This window comes from Andrena cerasifolii, chromosome 14 (assembly GCF_050908995.1).
Source record: "Andrena cerasifolii isolate SP2316 chromosome 14, iyAndCera1_principal, whole genome shotgun sequence".
Classification (NCBI taxonomy): Eukaryota; Metazoa; Arthropoda; class Insecta; order Hymenoptera; family Andrenidae; genus Andrena; species Andrena cerasifolii.
The window spans coordinates 5056497-5071349 of NC_135131.1; the positions used below are offsets into that span (position 1 = coordinate 5056497).

At 42.1% G+C, this 14853-nt stretch overlaps 1 protein-coding gene across 1 annotated transcript in view; it reads right to left on the reverse strand.

Annotated features, from left to right (window-relative positions):
• Nucleotides 1-14853, reverse strand: part of Ptp36e (protein tyrosine phosphatase 36E) — an 86159-nt gene that overhangs the window by 2839 nt on the left and 68467 nt on the right. The window contains exons 3-10 of the mRNA XM_076827338.1: nt 10740-10864; nt 7510-7597; nt 7308-7384; nt 6164-6298; nt 5389-5529; nt 1332-1492; nt 1107-1242; nt 59-308 (exon numbers count right to left, since the gene is read on the reverse strand). Of these exons, the coding sequence (XP_076683453.1) occupies nt 59-308; nt 1107-1242; nt 1332-1492; nt 5389-5529; nt 6164-6298; nt 7308-7384; nt 7510-7597; nt 10740-10864 (1113 nt within the window). The remainder of the gene's footprint in view (nt 1-58; nt 309-1106; nt 1243-1331; nt 1493-5388; nt 5530-6163; nt 6299-7307; nt 7385-7509; nt 7598-10739; nt 10865-14853) is intronic.

Genomic DNA, 14853 nt, shown 5'->3' on the forward strand with positions numbered 1-14853 from the left:
GACGAGGCTTCTTTTTATCGAAAGATCCTGATAAGTGTTTCCGTCCGCGCAAACTTACGCGGTACTACTAGCACGTCTCTGTTCTTCTCCCTGTTATCAGCCCTGTGCCCGCCGGCGCAATCTCCGATCGTAAAACGCGGCGTTTGCTTGCAAATCTGCTGATACTCCCGCTGATACTCGTTCATCTTGGTTATAGGATTCTTTACGCTCTTCTGCTTGAGCCGCTGGGACAGCTCCGAAACCGGGAACCACGAAGCGCCGCACACCACGAACTCCTCTAGCGTGTCGTACACGAATTTGTACTGGTCCTGGATAGAAACAAATCGCTTACCACTCGTAAACATTCCATCTACCCCAGCAAGAGTAATTAAAAACGCCTCTGCGTTAAAACTTGTTTACAGAAGTTTCAATAAATAATTCTACCATGCATTCAGGGGATTGTAGAAAATCTCACGAGAGACGTTAAACTGCATTAGCTTGTAAAATTCTGGAGAACTATTTAGAGGCCATCCTTGAATCACGTAAGGGTAATTTTGGGGATTTCTTACCCCCTCCCTCTGCAAGTATAAGAATCTGTAAGATTTTATATTTCAACCCTCTTCTCCCCCGTATTAGTCAAGCTGCTAAACACAACAACAAAATCAAAACTACTCTAAAATAATATAGATATAAATTAATTTTATCAATGAAAAAAAATTCCTTATTTAACAACTTAATTACATCACTAAAAGGCTGTAATAGTCCACAAAATCCTACCTTATTTGGGTCATCACTTCAACGCAATGTACGATTTCGTAGACATTTTCGATAATTTGACTAAAAAGTGTTTCCTCTGCACCTTTTTTCGCAATACCCTAAGCAAGTGCTTATTTTGTTTACCGGTTAATCCGGCTCTGCCCCCCACCCAAAAAGCCTTACGTAATTTAAGGACGAACCCTTGCAGTGAATAAATATCCGGATGCACAATAATCGAGCTACGAAGTTTCGCATCTTCAAATATTTTGTTTTCAGGAAAATATTGAAGAAGGGATCCACGTTTTATCGATAGAACATAAAAATGGCCCTTTCGTTCGCAATATGGGAGACTGACGGTGCTCGGAGTTTACCAAGTTCTCGATGAGGCCTCTTCTACTTTGCCGCAACTTTTTCAAGTAGCCGAAGACGTTGAACGCGTCCTCCTCTTCGGCCAGCTCCATGTTCGCGTCGATCGCCAAATACACTCCCGACCTTCCGCCGCCGTCGCTTTGTTTCAGTAACAAGACACCACGTTTAGCTATGGACGCGAACGGTGACGAGACAGACAGCGGCCGTTACTTCTGGCGGATACTCACTTGCAGTGCACCACCATCGGGCCAGATTCGTTCTTTATGGTGGACCCGACCACTGCCCTGACACGTCGGCGAAATTCCAGCACCGCGTTCCCAAACGGGCACGTGTGCGAGTGCCACTCCGTGTAATGGAATTGCAACAACGTCCTTTCTTCCGTGACCTCCTGAAATCGCAGCAATTTCGACAAACCGTATCGTTTCTAACGCGGGGCAACGCGGACAGGCATTGTAAATAATTCGAGTTCCGAAACGAATCTTTAGCGAATCTTATGCCCAGCACGATAATTATAATCTTCCACGCTATCATTGTTTCCGAGCTTTGTTGGATTCAAGATAGAAAAAATTACGCGAAAAAATCAGGATTTCAACTTTAAATAGCTGCCATGTTGTTTTAACTTAATATTTCGGAAAATTCTCTCCGTCAACCTGAGGATACATTAATATACTAACGACATCTTTTTTGTTTTTTTATTTTAGATAATCTGGTTACGAATGCCAGTGCTCATCGCGAAAGCAACTTTTTAAAAATGCTTCTTGGATGTCGCTTGTTATTTTATTATAAACGTAAATATTTTTCTACGAAAAAATTATCAAATGTTCTTTAAATGTTGCTCTTTTAAGCGCAAAAAGTTCTGTAAAAATATCAGTTAAAAATATCAAGTCACAGAGACTTTACGTGGAATTTTTTTAATACATTTTAATTCCAAACTCGATTTCCTCGAAATCAGAGAAATGGCACTTGCACTAATTTCATTCTGGGTGCCACAATTCTAATAATGCTGCCCCGAGTATTTTTCTCGTTTCTCTTCAGTTATCCACGAAGCTCGCAAGCAAACGAGATGCCTGCACGAGAATCCCCGTGCACCTGCGAATTGTTCGTAGACCAGGCTGCAGAAGCGAAACTACTCGGAGAGTTCATCGTTTTGCCTAAACGGCACGTCGCTCGCGACTGTCGTGATTTACTTGGACGAAAGTGTCGTGCTCGACGACAATTTAACAATACCGCTCTCGACAATCTTGCACCGTTTAAGTGGCACGCAGCCTCTTCCTGAACTTGCAAATATTCCCTCGCATATTACATCCCGCGCACAATTCTCCATTCAGTGTGCTCCGCTGCAACATGCACTTCTTCGTAGACGCCTCCGTTGAATTTTCTTCGTACCCTCCCACTATTTTACGTTTCAACATGATGGATTAAGATTAAGCTGCACCGGCGCGCGGATTTCTGAAATCTACGCAGCTGGAAGACCCACTTTCTACGTTACATTCTGCCCAGCCGGCGAGTCTTGTAATCAATTATTTTGTTTCGTTTACTTCGGGCTTCTGGCGAAGACGCGCCGGCCGGATATGTGTTAATAGTTTGACGAGCCACGAAGAAACAACTAACGGAGATCAAACGCGCGACATTAACGAGCTGCTATGTCCTGTTCCGAAATTTCACAGCTCGATCGTAAAGATATTTTATGCAGAAATCTGAATATCCACGACTTGTCATGGGTTCAGTTCTGGGGGACTTTTTATCACAGGTGACGCGAATATTTACGTGATACATGCGCCAACCCCTGATTGCTAATTACACGCTTGACATGGTTGATGAAATGTGGAACAAGAATTTTCCATTAATTCTTCATTCATTATCTCATATTATAATAGTGGAGGTAAAACTCTTCTATTGAAAAGGGAACCGCATGAGGTGTTAACTATTTTATTGTCAACTATCTCGTAAATTATTAATTCTCCACACTGGGGTGGTTCTTATTTACTTTTAGTGACATTTTTTCCCCGGTTTTCTTCGCGGCACACCTTAGAAGAAAATCTGTATAAAGTTTTAGCCCGATTGGATAAGAGGATAATACTATTATTATTGTTATTATTATTATTATGATTAGATAATAATTATATAACTAAATATTCAAATAATTCAATATTCAAGTAATTCAATATTCAAGTAATTCAATATCTAAATAATTCAGTATTCAAATAATTCAGTATTCAAATAATTCAGTATTCAAATAATTCAATATTCAAATAATTCAATATTCAAATAATTCAATATTCAAATAATTCAGTATTCAAATAATTCAGTATTCAAATAATTCAGTATTCAAATAATTCAGTATTCAAATAATTTAATATTCAAATAATTCAGTATTCAAATAATTCAGTATTCAAATAATTCAATATTCAAATAATTCAATATTCAAATAATTCAGTATTCAAATAATTCAATATTCAAATAATTCAATATTTAAATAATTATTATTGAAATGTACAAGTGTCCAGGGGCTCCTCTTTCCCTTATCTAACCGAGCTCAAACATAACACAGATTTCTTTTTCATTGATTGGAACTATTCCAGAGGGTGTCGCGTAAAAAAATCAAAAGTCGGAAATAAAACCCACCCTACTCCACACCTACGAGCGAACAGGGATCGAATATTTTTCAATTCCCAAGCTTTCTACGAAGTTTGCTTAAAATCAGGGCTTAACACCTCACGTGGTTCCCTCGTGAGCTTCTCAAAACGGAGCGTCCTATTTACTACATTAACAAAGGATGGTTTAGCATCAGCCAGGCAACGAAACGGAGAGAACACGAGCACCTGCGAAATTACCAAGGGACAGTTTCTATCAGGATTGCTTCGGCTATATAACAGAGTAGCCTCGCTCGTGCAGAAACGGCGATACGCAGTGGACCATTCACTACAGCAAAGAAACAGTCGAGAGGGACTCGAAGGATACCCTCCCCGTGTTTTCGTTCCATTTCTAGGGGTGGGTTAATAAAATTACGTCTTACGTAACGGCTGTTCGAGTGAACCCACGCCTCCCACGGCTGCCCTATCTCTCATCCGTGTCGTTTCGTATTCACCCACTTTCGAGACGACCGAACTAGCGCACAGAGGCTACTTCTCTCCCGTAGTTAATTCCGCCAACTTTTTATCAACTTCCGCGCGCGTTCTTTCGCCCGCGAATCCAGCCCCGCTGGAACCTTAGCGGGCGACGGAGTCTGCCGGAAGTTCAGGGCGAGTTTCGAGTGTGCGCGGGTTCCTGCCAGCCGAGACTTCGTTACTAGTTACTACATCGAGGATTATTCGGTTGTGCCTCGCGCTTCATACGGGGCGTGGAAAAAGATTGCCAGGGAGCTGTATAGCAGTACTCCAGTGAAATTAAAAGGAAGTATGGCCAATCAGTTTTCGCGAATATCTCGTTATCTATCAGTTCCACGACAAAAATAGTTATTATGAAATTTGTAGCTTGGGAAATTCTGCATAAAAAAGGTTCTACGAGTTTTTTTCGTAGGAGTAACCATTTGTATGTACGACGGCTTAAAACTTTTCAACCCTTATATTTTTGATAAAAGAACATCCCGAACCCGGAAATTCAAAAAATTATGAAACTTTGTGAACATGTAGGGGATGTCCTCCTGAGTACAACCCAATTCTCTTTGCTGCCCAAATTCACTCTAAGAGGGTGAAATTAACTGCCGAAAATTTTCCGATTTATAACTGGCGAACTGTAAGAACTGTAAATTACCAAATGATAGTCCTAATTAAAAGAAATGGGCAAGGGGCTTAATAATCCTGAGTTGGGAAACGATTCCTTTCTAATCTTTGTGTATCGCGAGTTGGCACAGCAGATTTTTGAGATCACCTCCACTGATTATTAAATGAATGCGGGTTTCCAAGGATTAAGCCTGTTCTACGCGTGATCTTCAAACTTCCGAGGAATTTAATCTAACTTCTATTTTGAATCTCAAGAGTCTTGAAGATTGGAGTGTGGAAGCTGATTTCTACTTATCCAACAAATTTCCAAAGTATTCCACTTTTAGCTCGGCGAACTAATTTCGCACCGCTCGAGGCACAGGAAATGTATTAAAATGCTCGGGAACCGAACTGGAATGATATTCCGTGCGGTTGGACGCGTGACACGTTGCACACGCGGGAGCGCGGCTTAACGCAGTCCGCGAGTGGCGGCGCGCTAGCACGGACCGTTCGCTTCCCTCCGCATCAATTTTTCACGTCGCGAGCATGAATCTGCGAAAAGTGTAACGGATAGTGCACTCACGTCGCTCTCGTTCTTCTTGTAAAGCCTTATCGTCCGTATGTGAAAATTGGCGAGCTCCTCCTCCTTCAGCACGGAAACGCCGATGCCGCCGTAGTCTTCGTCTACGTCCTTGCTGGCCGGCCAATATTGGACGCACATCACCTGAAATCGATTCGACCGGCGCGCTCGTTATCACTCGACAGATAGTAGTACGTGGTGGAACCTGGCCCGCGCATACTGAGAGGGGATTGATGAAATATGAATATGAATATACACGAGGCTGGGGCGAATTGGAAATTCGTGGAAACGAATGCGCGGACTGCCGCGATAAAGACTGGGGCAACAAATATGAGAATCGGCGTTTCGATATTCCTGTGGGTACATGGTTTCATGGTTTGTCCACTGTGTTTCGAGTAAATGGCCGTGGAAGGATTCTAGTTCCCACGATAACCACATTCAAACAGATTAAGAAGAAATTTGCGTTTTTTGTTTCGGACGAAAATTACAGCCGGAATCGTATCCGCCAGCAATAAACTTTTCTTTTAAATCTCTTTTACTGCTACCGCTGTAACTCCGAAGAAAATTATTATTATTGCATAGAAAAAATTGAGCGCGTTCTTTGAGTGTGAATTGAGGAACGTGGAAAGTTTGGAGTTATAATATTTCATACTTTTTTGGTAACAAATTCCCGAAAATTTGCCTTATTTTCGGAGCGTTGTGCTAGGGAGACCCGTTAAGTTGGAAGCGAGGGGCTCCAGTAAGAAGTATTCCTGCAAATTTCCATAAGTCCTCTTACCTTAATGAAGTCAAAGGTCTTCGTGAGCATAACGATGCAGCAGGCCTTCTCTTGCCAAACCATGCGCCAAAATTCCGTCACGGTGTTCTCTATAGGTCCCTGAGTCACGATGTAAGCATTTGGCTTCAATATACTCTGAAACGTGACGTAATCGTCGATCGATTAGACGAAACTTATCGTGTCATTTGAATATAATTTCCGCGGTAAAAGTTCGTGGTCTATTTTAAGAATCGTTCATTATGGATTATTCAAATTTGCCGGTACAATCTTGATCCTTGATATCCCTCACTACGGTTCAATTTATGGTGATCAGATTAAGGGGGTTTTCTACTTCGGACGGCTCAACAAATCGATTTCTTTTGCTTTATTTTGATCCTGATAGTCCCAGAAATGTCCCACCGAAGGCTCTTTCGTGAAAACTTGAGTTAAAAAAGTTTGAATGAACAATAGTACGGGCTATCTAAGCTGCTCAGGTAAACTTTAAATGCGTTTTTCTAAAAACGATGTTTTCGTAGACTTCTGCCACGATTTAGAAAAAAGTAATGACACGATTGACTTGAAACTTGGAAGGTATGGTTAAAAGACATACAGCTTTCGTCTGAACCACGACTATTCACCTCCGACGACATTTTCTATTCTTCCGGGGGTTGAAAAGGATAAAATTTGGTAAAATTACTTTCCCTTAAACCAATTTTGAAAATTTCGTGGTTCAAATTCAATATCCGTGGTTGAGACGAAAATTACACTTATGTAGATTGTAAATCAATTTTACTTTCACATTTCGGATCAGCCGTTCATCCACTAGGATGGCAGAAAGGTGGGGGTGCACACGGACCGAACGCACAAAATCAACGCAACACTGAACGATTCCTGGCACGAATATTTACAAACAAAAAAATGTTTTCTAAAAAATCAATACGTGTACTTTAATAACGTATACACGTTTGAATGGCAAACAATATATCTCATCTAGAAAAAATTGATTAAAAAACTCCTAAAATATACATACTCTTCCAAATTAGAAAACTCCCTTAAATCAAGAATTTTAATTATGCTTACATTTTATGCAGTATTTTATACGTAGCCATTCAATAATTTATAATCACCACTCTAAAAGATTGCTCTGCAAATATATTCTACTCACATCTACATAGGAGGCGTTAACGTAATCAGAATCAGGTTCACCCTCTATCGTGTCCAAAACCACCCTGTTGTAGTCATCTGCATCAAGAAGTTACAGTATCGTTAGAAACGATTTCTCCGCACAGAATCACAGAAATTGATAAACGTCACTTTCCACTGTTACTAAAAATCGACTATTTATTAAACAATATATTATTACTCACAAGGGATACACTTCTGGTTCTGATTCTTTTCTTTGTTAGCCGGTTTCATCGCGTGCCTGCACGAATGCGTTTCCACCTTTGTGGCTGTCTGTAAATAACGATTTCCACTGCAGACACTTTTTAACAGACAATTTCACCAATAAATTCATCGACTTTACAAATTTACTCCCTCGTATCGTCGCTCCATTGGCAAAGCTGCGAGATCGCAATTTTTGCAAGTCTGTCAATTAATGTTAATTAAATTTTTACAGTTCCCGCGACTTCGCGCCGGAACGATATTCCCGCACTTCGTTAGCGGGAATCATTATCTCCCCCAAATCGTGCCGCGATTTCGGTTCGTCGCCTGGTTTCGAGCGCGTCCCCCGTAATATTCGAAAACGAACGAATTTACCCGTCGCAGAGGCGGCGCCGCGCCGCGCAGGATCAATTTATTTGTCGCGTAACGAACAAATGTCGAGTCGTTCAATTTATATCAATCACATTTGCGGACCGCTCGCTCTGTCCGCCTGAATAATCATTGAATTTTCCAGCCACCACGGTAAATATCTCGCCGACCTACTTCCCGCCTTCCCCTGAAATCGACCGTGTTCGATCCGCGATTCAATTTTGGTCAGCGAGAAGTTACGCCGGCGTAACAATGTTCCGGCGTTATTCCGCGGAGTTCCCTTGTCGAGTCGGGGAGAATTATCGGGATCGTGAACTCCGCGCTTTGATCGGGCCGCGATCGGGGCTAGACGCTCCTTTGGATCGCCTTGCTCCGGCCTGATGGAGTGTTTATCGCGTGCATGGTCCAAAGACTCCAAAGGGAGCGGAGAAAATGGAATGTACGCGCCTGGATCGCCGGAGATTTTCCGAAACCGTTTAGTGGCAAAATTGCTCTTGCGGGGGTGGATTTGTGTATTACACCGACTTTTCAAAACTCGCTGCCGTGATATCAGTTGTCCAGGTTGTTGGAAATCAGAAATTTCGAAAAATATTTAAACGTAACAAAAAGCAGGGTCTGACAGAAAAATATCTAGAGCAAGACTATAAATTTTAACGCCTAATTTTGAGAGCTAACCCAGACCCCTTAAGGCAAATTTAAAAAACAATTCACTTCTCTTTCACGTAGCAAATTAGCAATAACTCATATTTAAGTTGTCACACTGAATTCACTTTAAAATTGTCTGAACTCTTTTAACTTAAAGGGTCGAAGTAATGCTGACTGGATCGTTGAGACTTGCCTCCGCCGGGCATCGCGTTTCTCCCACTTTTCAATCTATCAGCTGCTTTCCTAGCAGAGCCCACGCAAGTAGAAGAAGCTGCATTGCTAAATTCTGCAGCAAATTTCTTCGACAGATTCCCATTAACCCAGCCGCGCTGGCTCGTCCGCGGAAGCTATGACTGTTACTTCTGCTACGCCCTGCGCGTTGCAGCTTATTTTATTGAAGGTATCGCGTGCACACTGATACTTTCTCAACGGCCTCCCTGCTGATTGGCCTCTAACCGATAATTGGTACACCGTTTATTGTCCTTTTGTGCTCTCCGGCGCATTGTTCGAGCAACTTGAATGACGCGTCGACAGCCATTCGATCGGGGGATGTTGATTCTTTTTTTAGTCGTCGAAACAAGTCCGGCAGCTGTTTGTCCTCCACTCCGAGCCGGGGTGTATAGTCAAGAGCTTTGTGACGAATCCGATGGGGAATTATAGGCGAGTATTAGCCACGCGCGTGGAATCACTGATCGGTAGTTTTATGACACGAGCATCTTTCGCGACGAGATCCAGCCGCACACCGCTTCGCTGCCAGCAGCGGATGGCATGCACCCCCTGCGTTTCAAGTGTCTGCCCCAGAATTCGTGCACCAAAATGGCAGCCTAATGAGAAACCGATATTGAACCGAGCTACTCGATTCCGCCGACTATTCTCGGGAGATAGCTTTGTCTCCTGGATGTCTCTCGGTCGTGTCTTGGCTGTCTGCCTCTCTTAAGGCGCTTCAGAGGGTCTGAAGGTACGTATACACGACGTGTTCAGAGGCTAAGTAAGTGGGAACGGCCGTCTCCTGCATTATAATTTAATTCGAGCGTCGCGTGTAACGCCCGGCTCACTGGATGCTCGCCTTTTCGCCTACCAGACCTGCGCATTTTACAATCCGCGGTAACTGAACGCGGTACCAAGGCTTCTTTGATATCCTCTGGCTCTATATCCTGTTTAATGCAACCTGATACAATTACCTAGTTTCTAAAGCTAAACCTACGCTGGTCTATAACAGACAGTATCGCCTAATCCCTTGAGCATCCCTTCGCGAAATCTATGCTTGATGAAGATGGTAAGTCTAGTTAGCTGAATTAGATAACATAATAGAATGCAATCAAGATGGATTCCTCGGGTCCAAAATGGAGGTAGGAAATCGAATTGAGTGCCATTTGGTGCAGTCCCTTTTGCGAATTACGCGGGAAGTAGGTCGATGGCTACGTTATAAATTCCCTCTCCCTTCGATTTACACTACCACGTGGAGCTGTAGATATTCGAATAGTCGAACTGTTTGGATAATTCGAATACTTTCGCTTACGAATAATTCATCCGAGTATTCGAATATTCGAATGGTACGGAGTAGTTTGTGAGTATTAGAATAATTCGGAATATTCGATTAATTCTGAGTATTTGGAAAAGTCTGAGTATTCGAATAATTTTGAGTATTCGAATAATTCGAATGGTACGGAGTATTTTGTGAATATTAGAATAATTCGGAATATTCGATTAATTCTGAGTATTTGGAGAAGCCTGAGTATTCGAATAATTTGGAGTATTCGAATAATTCGGAGTATTCGAATAATTCGAAATATTCGAATAATTCTGAGTAGGTATTCGAATAATTCTGAATATACAAATAATTCGGAATATTCGGATACTCCTAATTATTCGAATAACATTTGAATATTCGAATTATTCGAATCTCAAATTTTAATTCTACTGGTATTCGAATATTCCTTCGAATACATAGAATATTCAAATATTTGTAACAGCCCTACCACCAACCCTCTTATTTCTAACTACCTAGGCTAGGCCAAAGTCGCCTCGGAAGGGGTTCGAGCAGTAATCTTCCGTGCTTGGGTGCCTCGGTTACCACAGTGTAACCCGCGAGCCATCGAGGTTACCGAAAGCGAGAAACAAGCTTGAAAAACGTCGATTTGGCGGGTAGCAGGCGGTGGTCGGCTGGGAAAGCGTGCACAGAGGGATTTATTGTCCTCACCTGGAATTCCACGCGGTACAGAACAGGGAACTTCCGGCGTAGCTCGCAAAGCTTCGGGAATTGTGGGAGTTCGGTTGGCGCGGACGGCAGAGTGGTGCTTATGCCTCTACCCAATTCTTCCGCGCCTGTAAACAGAAAAAAAAAGAGAAGAATTAATGTAGCGGACATTCGTCCCGTCGTATCCAGCCTGCATCGACTCCCCTATTTCACGCTCCCTCTCCGCGGGAGCAGTTTATACCGCTGTTTCGCTTGTTTTCGAGAGTTCCGTCTCGGAACTACCTAGCGGATGAAGCCGTCATTATTCCAGCCTCTGTTATTCGAATGTTCTACCGTGGGGCACGGAATTATAAGCGCTGCGCCGGCTAATATCCGTAGAACTAAACGAGGTATGGAATGTTTGTTCCTCGGGGCTTGGTCCTTGGGATACCGTGAGATCGAGTCGAGTTCATTTTAGGTGCAAGTACAGTACCCACGGGAAATATTTATTGCGTCACTCGAATATTTACCTTGTCTTCACTTCCACCTTGTTTGGTATTAATATTCGGAAAGCATATAGTGACCGATATCCCGATTAAAATTAGGTGGTGTTGAGAGGCCAATTGATTTTATTCTGAGTGCAGGAAGCGAGAAATTCTTTGAAATTCTTTCGTGGCGAGAGTATCTAAAATTTAGGGAAGATTGACATTTAGAGGGGTGATTTCGTCTTGTTACCAATTAAAATTTTCTGAGGTATAAGTACTAGTAAATATACTGTCACGAGTATCTTTCACGATATTCTTCTTTGACGAGAATCTGAATTGTAGAAGCTGCGTTATGCTATTCCGAATAAAGTGGTTCGGCAAGAGAAGTGAAGGGACCGTTCGAAGTCCGCGAATCTCACTCGAATAAAGATGTATTAAATTTTAGTAGATACTCTGCGGTAGCCTTCGCAGAAACGTGCCGTTAGTTACAGTGGAGAATTGAATTCCGTGTCTGACACAGACCATCTATTACTACTGTCAGGAAGTCGGCCAAGAGAAGGAGCCGAAGACGGGGTGGTGGGAAAGAAAATTTTGTCGTCCATTCTCTTTGCATTCGCTCCGCCCCGACTATACCTTTATGCTAATGACGCCGATATTTCCATTCCTATCTCGTATTTTCCAGCGTTTCCCTGTCCGATCGGCGCATAAAAATCGAGATTTCGGTGCTCGTCGATATTTCCCGCGATTCCAACCGTCGAGCGTCAAACACCCATCCTTGACTAACGCACGAAATGCCCAGCCAGCGATTTTCAAGCATATTCATTAAATCCTTTAAAACACCCCACGCAAATCGCAAGCAACGGCCGCGCGAATCCGGCTTTGCTGCGTGAAATAATGCGAGCGATTTAAATTTGAAAATTTATTTTAGCATGTTAGCAAAGATCATCGACGGGCATCGCTCCATCATATCCTACAGATTGCCCACGCTCCCCCGTCAATCTCGCGGATTCCGCTCGCGAATTCTGTCAGTTCTGATCGACAAACGCCTCTGCTGTCCCGCGGTTGTGTACACGCGATTAACACTGACGAACGTAATAACGCGCGCAGCGAATTGATAATGCATTTAATAAAGTTCTAGTTACGGGTCGGGGCCCCGTTCATCATACTCTGGAATTTGCGATCACAGGTGAACCGTGCCATTCTACAGCGCGGCGCAAGTATTCCGGTCAGTCTTCTTTCTCGCAAAGATTTAATCTGCCACTATAACAGAATTAATTTCCTTCTTCTTTTTGCTAACTTCGAAAATTATCAGACGATCCAAAATACTTGGGACAAATAATTTAAAAATAATAACTTAATAATTAAATGATAATTTAATAATAATTTGATTTAATAATTTGATTAATTTTATTATGGGGCAATCCCAAAAACAAAAATTCTTGGCGATTAAATGCATCGATTGCAAAATAGCAGAGGATACCTTTGACTATCTTTTGCCTCAAAGAGTAAAAGCGAATTTGCTCTAGCCCACGCGCACGTCGTAAAATCATCGTTCCGAGCTAACGTTCTTCGCAACGCTGCGTGAATATTATTTCCCCCCGTTAATCGCCTGTTAATACGTCGCTTCGAATTTACTTTAAATATTGCCCCCGAGTCCGCCGGAAATTCCTTCGCTCCAAGGGTTCCGGTTGGAGCGAGAAATGTCGAGCGATCGAATTTTTCGAACCGCGGGGGCGGCGCGGCTGTCGAAAACGGTTGGCGTCGGGCTTCGCAGGGAAAAAATACGGATTGGTCGCATTGTTACAGAGCGTTGCTCCGTGTTTCGAGCGAACGGCCAATTATCGATGTTTATTTACTGCACGCCACGGGAAATACACTAATTACACGGGTGATTAATGAGCTCGGACAATGAGCGATCGCCTGATAAATTAAAGTTATCGGTGCCGGTGCTGCTGATTATTTCTGCGCGCAGTATGCTCGCAGTTGGGGCCAGGCGAAATTGAAATGGATGGAAACGACATTTTCGCATCATTATTCTAGATTTTCGTAGATTTCTCGAAAGGGAAGTTTGGCAACTCGAAAATTAAAAAAAACTGAAACTTTGCGGAAATGTAGTTAAAGTGATGCTAGTAACTTTTTTTGTTTCGGCAATAAAACGGTCTTAAGGGTGGAAACATCCCCGCAAAGAAATTATGAGCTTTCATATTATTGCGAATATCTGCGAAACCGTAAAAGATATCGAAAAAAAGTTCAATTCAAAGTTGTACGGCCTTTGATATCCTACAATATGATGATAAAGAATTCTCGAAAAAATGTGGTGGTGATAAATCTTGAAAAAATTTTTTTTTTTCGCAAATTGTTTATCGTCGCTTTATAGAACACAAAAAACCGTAGAACTTTAAATTTTACTTCCTTTTGATATCTTTTACAATTTCGGAGATAGGTATTCGCGATAATCTGAAAACTCAGTACTACTTTGTGGAGTGTTTCCACCCTTAGGACAGTTTTTTTGTTAAATTAAAAAATAGTTATGGTATTAGCATCACTTGTTTCAGATTTTTTTGAATTTTCCAATTGCCGATCTTTCCTTGTCACTAATAATTGCTAAGGGGATCTATCACTTATAAATATTAAAAATAAATCATTCATAAATAACTTGATAAAAAATCCTTAAAAAATACATTGATACAAAAAATGTAATAGTAAATATGTTTTGCCTTTCGGCCTTAAAATACAAAAAATAGTATCAAGATACAAAACATGTATTAAATACAAATAATTTATTTATTATTTATCTAAATTCTTGAAAAGAGAAATGAAGATTATTTCCTTTTCCCAATGCAAGCTTCCTTCTTTTCGCAAGCCCTCTTGCCATAACTCAAGCCCATTTAAGTCCATGAGGCAACACACTTTCGGACCATCTCTTCTAAGATTATATCCAAGTTTCTCTTTCATATGTTTCTTCTTTATCACAGTTACGCTGGTCTGCAGAAAAAAAGTGTATTACTCCCTGAATATCTGAGAGATCTCTCGCGTTGATAACAGACATTGTTTACGCGGTGTAACAAATTTCACCGCAGTCTGCGATGTAACGACCTAACCCGTCGCATAATGCAATTTAGTTCTCCGTTCGAGCGGGTGAATAACAAGGTTGCACCGCCACGTAACTCGTCCAGCAAAGCACCGTCCAGCTCCGCGCCCTTTTTATCCGCGGGAGATCATGGCGTTTCGGGTGTGCTCCTCGATTGTGTTAAAAGACTGTTGGGAAAGTGGGTCACATTGTCCCGTGCATGCACATAAACATCCTTCGCGGCGTATAAAATCTCACGAGCTTCCTGGTGCTGTGTCACGTCCCAATAAGTAACAGCCGAAACTGGAGCACGGGGAGCAAACATCGCCGTGACGATTCTCAGCTTCCTTCGGCGACATCGCGGAAGAAGAACCCTCGAAACTTTCGTGTTTTTAGGTCACCGTTGCCAAACGAATATACAAAGATAATGAACGAAGTTGTCCAGACCGATCGGTCCACGAGCTTATGAGAATAATGAATTGCTGGAAAACAAGTTCAGGAAATATTTTATTCAGGGGGTAGGTGCAGGGCTATTGAAATGTCTAAAAATGGATTTTTTATTATCATTAATCCTGAAAGTTTC